General features: G+C 29.9%; 2 protein-coding genes across 2 annotated transcripts; one reads left to right on the plus strand and one right to left on the minus strand.

Annotated features, from left to right (window-relative positions):
* Positions 1-1461: 1461 nt before the first annotated feature.
* LOC113516979 (actin-related protein 2/3 complex subunit 5-B) lies at positions 1462-3302 on the minus strand. The gene is made up of 3 exons (XM_052900908.1): positions 2992-3302; positions 2083-2154; positions 1462-1785 (listed from the first exon to the last, which is right to left on the minus strand). The coding sequence occupies exons 1-3, from the start codon at positions 3130-3132 to the stop codon at positions 1546-1548; spliced, it is 453 nt and encodes a 150-aa protein (XP_052756868.1). The 5' UTR covers positions 3133-3302; the 3' UTR covers positions 1462-1545.
* A 2429-nt stretch (positions 3303-5731) lies between these two features.
* Positions 5732-9700, plus strand: LOC113516948 (programmed cell death protein 10). The gene is made up of 5 exons (XM_026901456.3): positions 5732-5973; positions 6114-6291; positions 7336-7468; positions 7843-8004; positions 8817-9700. Exons 1-5 carry the CDS (start codon positions 5902-5904, stop codon positions 8899-8901), a joined length of 630 nt encoding a protein of 209 aa, XP_026757257.1. The 5' UTR covers positions 5732-5901; the 3' UTR covers positions 8902-9700.
* The last annotated feature ends 415 nt before the right edge of the window (positions 9701-10115 follow it).

Here is a 10115-nt window from a genome sequence, read left to right on the forward strand (position 1 = left end):
CACATGCTTTCCTAGCTTAAAAATGGAGCAATTGGTGTGATTATGTGGCACTTATATGTATTGTTTTGGGAAGTCCGATATGACAAATTTACTACTGAGTAACGTTATTCAATAAAAAGTTTTTATGTCACAAAGGTTTGGTAACAGCATGGTGTCGTAAGTTACGAAGTGTTCATGGATTGCTTACGGTAGTTGTCTATCGAAACACGGTCAAAATACGTTGTGTAAAAATCCCGTAGACTAATATTTGGTGGTGTAGCGGTTTAATACCGCCTTACCTTCCTACGATCGTGCGTTTGATTTCCACACGATACAAACATTTGTATTAATAAATGTATGTTTGTATTGGTTTGTGCTGGTATAATGCCGTGTGGTCCCGGCATAGAATGGGTTACCTCATCCTTTCTTGTGAGTGTCGCAAAAGGCGACTAAAGGAACGTAATGATCGAGGGAGGAGCAGTGTTGCTCTTTAAACTTCAAGCGTAACTACCAACTCGTTGGGGGAAAGGGATTGTTAATAATAGGGTCTAATTGACCCATTACTAGCAATACACCCAGTCAGGTTGACCTCCACGCGGGTCCCCCTGGAAACCATCGTGGTTAATTCTAGTGGAATTCGTCACGTTGGGCTAATTGACCTGTCTTTTCATCCTCACTGGTTACCATTCCATTATCACTTATTAAAAAAAACTACCAATCCGTCTGCCAAGCGTGGTGACTACTGGCAAAACTCCCAAATAGGGGGAAGCTTATGTTCAGCAGTGGACAGTTAACGGTTTGTTAAGTCTTAGTTGATCTATTTAGTCATCATCAGGTGACTTACAGTTCAAATTGATTGGCTGTTACATGATTAAATTGATGTAGAAAAATGGAAGGTATTTCTCAGTGGTGAACTAAGCCCGTTAGACGGCCGGGGTGGTAAAGTTGAATGAAGTCCTCAGTTTAAGAAATTAATGCAATTTTAAAAGCATTTTATTCAATTTACATTTATATATGTGTTTATTTTAATCAATATCTTGCAAGTGAAATTTAAATTCGACTTAATATAAATAGAGTATAGATATGGAAGAGGAAAATGTTTTAGTTATGTTTGTTATTCGCAGTTTGAGAGCCGAATGGGTATTTCTTTAATGGATGATAATGAATATGGTAACCTGATATAATGGTATATGCTGACGGAGGATTAGTGAGGGAAGATACAAAAGGATGAAATGGCAGGTCAACTAGCATATCGTGAACACATCTAGAATTCTGCACAATGGTTTCCAGATGGGGGCACGTGGAGGTACCTCTTAAAACATTTCTAAAGCCTAATGCGGTTGCCAACCTGCCTGACTAGCGTCTTACTTGCTTAACAAACTTACAAAACTCTCCATATGGGGCAGGTTTATGTTCAGCAATGGATATAAAATGATGAATGATGAAACTTTTATTATTGTTTTATGCAAGAAAGTAAAACACTTTTTAGTAGTAATTATTTATTGTTTGTTGATAAAAATAAAGATAATACATAAATAAGAAATATAAGTCTTGAACATTATCAAATTAAACTCTCATTCTATCTGAGAGAACTCTAACTATAGAACCAGATCCACCTATGTTATAGGCTTTCTCATGCCAAAGTAACAAATGTCCACTAGAGCCTTCAGATGGATATTCAAAACCTCTGTATATGTATTTCATAAGTATATCAATGTCATCCCTTGAAAGATTTCCAACTGCTTCTTCTATCTGAGCAGATTTGATAGCAAGTAGTACTTTTAGAGTTAATGCTAATGCACTATCCTGTAAACAAAGATAATGTTTTCATAACAATGATAAGTACATTTCAATTATATCCTGTTGTTTATAAAATATATTATATCTAAAATCTTGCATGAATATTATGTCTAGTTAGTTAAAGTATAATCTTATAGTTTCTTAAAGTGCATATTTACAAAATTTCTGCCCTCTGTGTTTGTTGTAAATTATTCAAGTCAGTGTTTAAGATCAAATGTTATTTGTGTAAATTTATAAGTTTTGTGATGTTAAAACTGATGGCATTAATTTATAATACAATTATGTTAATATTTGAGAAAATACCTTCACTTGTTGATTTGAAGATCCCAATGGAGCATTACTTAATACTAACTGAAGAGCTTCAGTACATCGTCCTGTACAATGGGGTTAAGGATATATATATTTTTTAAATGAATATGCAAATCTTTATTTTTCTGTTCTAATTTATTATAATTAGAATTAAAAAGAAAAGGCGACTTTAGGACAAGTTAAAAAAACATGATCTCATCCATCCTCAATCCTCATCCAACCCACATTCACAAAAGGAGAAATCACATAAAGGAAAAATTTGGTCAAATGGAATCAAAGTTTGTATACAGAAATAATGTTAATTCTTTTTGGTAATTGAATATTACAACTGGCTGTTTTTGTGTAAATTTACTTTAATTTTGTATATTTTAATTTGTTCACTCTGTATCTATAATATTATTTTACATTTATTTTTTATTTATAACAATGTCGAAGCTCTCATAAACCTATTTTAGCTATTGAACTGTTTTGTTTTTTTTCGTACTAAATTCGCAGTTTGAATGAAAATAACAAAAAATGTAATAGTTAATGTAGGTTTATAGGAGATTTTAGTTTTTTTTAATAGGGGGTTTAGTTTTTCGTAATATCTTATATCTTTGAAATAAAAATATTGTCCATCTATTCTGATGCATTACCATATATTTTTCAATCCCCTATTTTGTTACCTACATTTCTTTATAATTTAATATAACCATAAGTATATCTGATGTCGAATTTAACTAGATAGACAAATACTTCAATGGGTGTAGGCCATTCATACGAATCAATTTCGTGAGTCACAACTACGATAAATAACTGAATGGTAATATGATGTTGTATACTCAATTTATAAACTTATATTATTTTAAAAAATAATTTTGGATTATGATAATAAGAATTACAGATATATATTATAAAAGGATATTGATTAAGTAAAGATGAAACTTCGCTTTCGTCAGGACCGGTCGGTATAGATTGTTCAGCTTCTTCTTCCTTAAAGTTGTCTTCGTTATATTGATCAATATCTATTTTTCGGAATGCAGAACTTGATGTATTTTTAGCCATTTTTTATAGTTAAAATAATACAGGGAGTATGAACAAAATACTAAGTTTGAATAATATTAATCGTATAAACAACAAACAAAATACTTAAGGAAAAATATTAATTATATACAGTAAGTATAGGTAACAAAATGACAACCAGCCACACCACAGATTAAAGAGCAAAATTATACATAATCTATCACTGTCAAGTTCATAATGACACTTCACTAGTGTAACTAATTCGATCGATAATTTTGATGTCGATTTCAGGTTAACCCTTTAACTAAATCTCAATTGAAAAATAGAACTAAATAATGTAGCTCGTTTTTACATACGATTTAACTCTAATCTTGAATAGTAATAATGTATATTTAACTTTGTGCAAACACATGTCTGAAAGTACTTAGACGTATTTTTTAAGGATCCAGACCGCCGCTTAAAAATTAATTTAAATATGCCAATGGTTATAGAATTAATTAATTAAATCGATAGTAAAGATATAAAGATTTACGCAATTTATTAAATAATAAAAATTGTAATATTACAGTATAAGTAAAAGTACTAAAGAAATTTGCAAGCTTACAGCAGCGATCTGTAGCTTGCAAATTTTTTTACCTGCCGCTATTATCTTGAGTTAATTCGGTGAAGAACCAGGAATTACATAGAAAGAGTGATAAAATTGTCAATTCATAGCAGGCTAGTGTATAGAAAAGGTTATACGGTCGTATAACCCTACCAAATTCAGATACAACCTGCTTTGCATACTTTTTACATAAACTGTGTCGAATATATAATTTAGTAATCTAAAATTTGTCACTGATAAATAATTGACATATCAACCATTTTTTATATACTAACCTGCTATGAATTGAGAAAAATAGCAGCTGATGATGATGATCTTTCGCCATCTTTTTACTAATCATATTTGCATAAGAAGAAAGGAGGCAACCATATGATTTACAGTTTTTATTTTATCGTTCCTTCTATGTAATTCTTTGTTCTTAGGCTTTATCGTTTTGTCTAACTCACCATCGCTCTATAAGAGTGTAGTGAGATACCGGTAATCGAAGTAGACTAGTATAGTAGTACCGATAAGTTTTATAACTGTAGAACTAGAGAGACTGCCACACACACACACAGAAGAAAGCCATAAACTCCCTAAAGTTTGTTGCCACTCTATTAGTCTGAAGCCATCGCTTTGACAACTAATAAAATAATAATATACGTATATATTATGTGTCTCCCAGAATATACTGTAACCATGGCATGATTTTTGGCATGGCAAATTTTTTATACTATAGTAACTGTTATCTATTAAAAGAAATGGAAATATTGGTAATAATATATTTTTTAATGGATGTACATGTAATAATAACCTTGCCTAGCGAATAGTATACGCTGGCGGGGCACTAATGATGGATAATAGGTGAAAATAAAAAGGCAGGTCAGTTAGCCCATCGCGACGAATATACTTGAAATTCAGTATTGTACTGGTCACTAAATATTTCTTGAAAAATAAAGAATATTAATAAAAAACACACAACAAAAAGATTTCTTTAAATTTATCTTTAAATTTAAAATCTCAATTTGATAGATAATATGAAATAATTTTTTAATAGATTTAAGTATTTTTTTTATATAATTTTAGCTTATGATTGTCCAAAAAATAGTAAAACATATTGCGAAAATATCAAATAAAAATATTAAATGAGTTTAGAGAAATGGTGCCTCAGAATTAGTCTCATTGTCACATATATAGAAGTTCTGTAGTTGTGCCAGTCACACATAACAGCATTTTTGTATGAAGTGCACCAGACTTGGTTGTAGTATTGATAGCTATCAACAGAGCTAATTAAAAATAATATTAAGATTACATACGATATAATGAATACATTCCAACTGTATTTGCTGTAGTTTCATTGATAGTACCTCAATCAATAATAGTAGATTATATGGTAATTATCATAGTTTGTTTGCCATTATAAGTTGTATCCTAAGATTGTATTATTATCATCATGTCAACCGTTAATTATCTACTGTTGAGCATAGGCTTCTGCCTTATCTCCTCTTATTGGTGGGCTTTGTCAGTAGTTGTCACTCTTAGCAGGTAGGTTAGCAATCGCAGTTATGTTCTGGTGATATTTTATGAGGGGCGCTGCCTAAAATTTTTGGAGGCTGCATAAACATAGTCTCTCTAATTTGTGGACGTTGCTGTCCATCTCTCGATTATTAATTTCTTTTAGTAACTTTTTTTATGTCACAGAATGGCAAACAAGTTGACGACCCTCCTGATGGAAAGTGGTAACCATCGCCTATAGACATGAGCAGTACCATGGACATAACACAGTATAGTGTTTCGCCCATGATATGTCTCCCTCTGGTTCTTAGGGTATCCATAGGAAAGGTTTGACCTATTCTATATCGGGACTACACGGCTAGTCTAAGTTGTATCAAAATATTATTAATTCCAAATTGTAATGTAGGCTATTGTAATGACTTACATTGTAAATTACAATATAAGTCATTGTAGTGGTTTACATTTTAAGAATAAGGGATCTTTGGTTTATATCAATTATATCTTGATTTCTAATCCTAATGATTTTTATAGCACCACTAGTACCGAGTTGGCAACATTGTGATATGGTTGTCATGTCATTTGTATTGTAATAATTTGTTGGTTTACATAAAAAATTTTACAGATTTCGTTTGTACTTTTATTGTATTTTAAATTGAGTGTGTATCGTATTTTTCACTGTTTCGTGTCATTTGGGTGACTAAACTCATAGCACGATGACAATGGGTGATGAACTGCCTGTTACATCCTTGGTTTTGCCAGTTCTAATACGTCCTGTTTTGACACAGGTATGATTATCTATTTCAGATATATTAACTCAACATTCCAAATTAACTTTATTAAAATACTTTTTGAAAAATAACACCATAATTGATTAATATCGTGTGCAATGCCTTGGTACATTTTAAATGACATATTTTTGTTCCAGTTGGAAAAATATGACTTGGGAGCGTCGCAAACGTTGCGTGCAGCACTCACTAAAGCAGAAGCAGCAGTTCCAGGGCTTAACTATGATTTGGTGGCAGGAATCATGAGGAGAGCTGATATACCAGTTAATATGAATGAAAGTTTACTTCGACTTCAAGGAACTCTCACTGAAACTGAATGTAATATCTATTAGTTAATAATAAGTTTATTACAATCTTAAATTTCTATTAAATACTTGCATGAAACTTACAGGGTACAGAGGAATAACACCTGATTCCTCAGGAATGACAACACATGGGGGGTATCATGGGCAAAACAGTATACTCTGTTATGTCCATGGTACTGCTTATGTCTATAGGTGACGGTTACTACTTTCCATCAGGTGGGCCGTCAGCTTACATATTGGTAGAATTGGCAAGAGATTGGCTAGTTTACCCGAGCTTTCTGGTCTCTTGCCAAAGCTGCACAAGGGAATTTCTGGTGCGCAGGGAGGATAACTCATTGGGATCTCCTTGGATCTCTCTTTGCATCAAACTCGACATTGGATCAGCTTGTTTGCCATTCTAAGTTGTATAAAACAAATAGTACATTGGACTAAATAGGTTTAATATTTGATTTTAAGTAAGATATTTTTCACAGGTACCATTGTGAAGTATTAAATTCTACAATTTTAATAAGAGTACATATAAATGCATAATTTTTGTTTAGGTGTCTGAGAGATATATGTAGATTAATCTTGTATATAAATTCAGTTCTCTTTTAAAAAATACAAATTTTGCATTAACTGATGAGCTTTTTGCTAAGAACAATCTTAATTTGTATAATGCACAATTTAACTTATTTTTAAGTAAAAAGTATTATGTTGGAAGAGAAATTGTTTTTTCGAAACTACTGAATTAGATTTATATATTTTTAATAAAAATCATGCAATCAGGTCAATGTATTCAGTATATTTGAATGTTTGTGTTATAGAATTAGTTTGGTTAGATTTTTTTTACTGGATAAAAATGAAACGGTGACTGATGAGGCACCAGTGAGGGTACATAGGTGCTAACAAAGCAGGCCCATTGTGACAAATTTATCAATTATTAACCACCATGGTCACCTAGGAGTTTTACATGGAGGTGGACATGATAAATTATATTGCTATCAATGGCAGTTAGACCCCATTATTAACAATCTTTTTTTTTCCTTTAATGAGATTTAATAATTTATAATTTCAGGTGCAGATTTGAGATTGAATAGAAGCGAGGAAGCATTCCAAGAATTGAATAAGAAATCCACAGCATTGAAGAAAATTTTGAGCCGTATACCTGATGAAATTACTGACAGGAAAACCTTTCTTGAAACTATTAAGTAATGCTTTAAAAAATTTTTGTAATCATAATTGTTATTATATATATCATATTATAGTCATATTTAGTTGACATGTGCAAATATTATATCAGTCTTATTAATTTACATTTAATGATGACAAAGGAAGTTCCTAAAAGTAAGACATGAGACAAGCATTTAACAATCTTGCTATGTTTAATTATGATGGTATCCTAATATATAATTATATTAAAAAGATATAAAGAAAAAAAATGTCATCCCCTTTTTATTACAGTTACTGTTTTCATTACAGTAGTTTTATATTAATTTTTATTTAATAGCATATTTTTTATGTTGTAGCATATTGATTTTTATGATATTTTGTGTCACTTTTTTAATATGAATATTTATTTCAGGGAAATAGCATCAGCCATTAAGAAACTATTAGATGCTGTAAATGAAGTGTCAACATATACCCCAGGACCTGGAAAGCAAGTGCTTGAACAGAGAAAAAGGGAGTTTGTTAAGTATTCCAAGAGATTTTCTAATACATTAAAGGAATATTTTAAGGAGGGACAGTAAGTATAGATTTCATTCTGTATTATTCACTGTTTGTGTTTTGATGATAATGATTCTATGATATTATTTAAACCTAGCATTTTGTCTACTACTTCATACTTAAAAATTTTAGAAGTAGGTAAACCATTAAAATAGTTTACTTCTATATGGTGTATTGAGATGAAATCTATACCAGATTTTTAGCTAGACCTTCAGGAACACAACTGGGAAAACAATATCCAGTTTGGTGCATTAGTTATTATGGGATGCCCGAATAAACATATAGCCAGACAAACGAAATTTCTATAAAATATTGTTTCACATCTATTAGTCTCCTTAAGAGCCCTAATTTTAATTTTTCTTAAATACCTCTCAGGTACAGATATCGTCCATTTACAATTTGTATATTTTATTTAATATATGTTAAACATGTATTCAAACTTAATATTACTTTTAAGTTAAAAATTATCTTTTTATCTGAGATATTAAACTTATAGTGTCAGACTTTTTCAGCAGCGCATGACATATTATAGAATTTTTGACAACTTCAATTACATTTCTTATAATTAATTATTGAAAATATATATTTACCAAAGTAAAAAAAAAAAATATTCTATAGCACTCAGGGATAATATACCTTTCAAACAGTGAAAGAATTTTCAAAATCGTATCAGTAGTATTAGAGATTACCAACTTGACTAACTTTATCTCTTTGTAATATTGGTATAGATAAATGATATTAATTTTCAAAATTATTTAGAAGCTGCAGTTCTAAATGAGTTAAAATTTATTATTTAATCCAGATTGTTAAAGATAACATTTTTTTTTTCAGGGCCAATGCTGTGTTTGTTAGTGCACTATATTTGATTCATCAGACCAATCAAATCTTGTACACTGTTAAAAGCAAGTCTGAATAATCTGGCGAGTGATGTAAAATAATTATATATTTTTTTGTTGATCATATTACCTAATTGTTGCTAATGGTGTCTGTTGTTTCTACAATAAATTAATAATAATAGTTAAAATTACAATAATATTATTATTAAAAATTTTATTTTAGTAGATATAGTATATTTAATTTTCAGTATTTTACTGAAGTATATTGTTATTGGCGAATTATAACTAATTTTAATTATAAATGTAGTTAGCACCAAAAGTTTTTGAATACATCCAGATTGTCAAACACTGTAGGATACATAAGCCTACCAACAAAATTAGCGCCAATGGATCAATATGCTAAAAGATCAAAATTTCCTATATATATTTTTGTGTATGTACAAAGTCGTCGTTGTACATACGTACACGAGATTTGAAAATTGGGATGTGTGCTAATCCTAGAATTTGTATTACTTTGACTTTTGGTACCAACTTCTACTTATTTAATAAAAATACCGTATAATTAATTATCTTTGTTTTGAATTATAATTATGAAAAAAGACATATGAAAATAATGTATAAAGTAATTGTAAAAAGAATTATTGTTTAAAGAATTGTAATAAAAAGCTTCCAATAATAAGGCAATTTCAATAAAAATGGTCAATTGAAAAAAAAAAACATTTACATGATACATTAAAATAATATTACAAATATTGTAGTATATTATAAACTGTTGTAAAATAATCTACATATAGTTGTATAATTAGAAGGTATGTTTGTCTTATAAATTGTAGTGCATATATTTTGTTTTTAAATATAGTAATATACATTTTACATTAATATTATTTTTAATTTAAATCATCATGATTCTAATTTTACGTGATGGTTAACATGATTATAAAGTATGTAGATTGGCAATGTAAAAGAGAGAAAACATAATAACATACTTTAGAACGAGATAGACAGGTAGGACATTCACCTACAAAATATAAGCTCGAAGCCAACTTGGCGGGAGTAGGAACAAAGAAGTGTTAAGTAAATGTAGCAAGTTAGAATTAAGTGTGTCAATGTCTGGATATAACTTCAATTAGAAAAAAGAATTAAAAAATTGCACATTTCTCATGTCATTAAGGTTTAACATTTATCTCTTTAAATGCAATATTATAGAACAATCAGAAATTATATGCATCTACAAGAATTTGTAGAAAAAAAAATCTAATTTAATTTAAATAAAGCTCTTAACGCCTACGAATTG

This window comes from Galleria mellonella, unplaced genomic scaffold, assembly GCF_026898425.1.
Source record: "Galleria mellonella isolate WM207_F2 unplaced genomic scaffold, CSIRO_AGI_GalMel_v1 utg72, whole genome shotgun sequence".
Classification (NCBI taxonomy): Eukaryota; Metazoa; Arthropoda; class Insecta; order Lepidoptera; family Pyralidae; genus Galleria; species Galleria mellonella.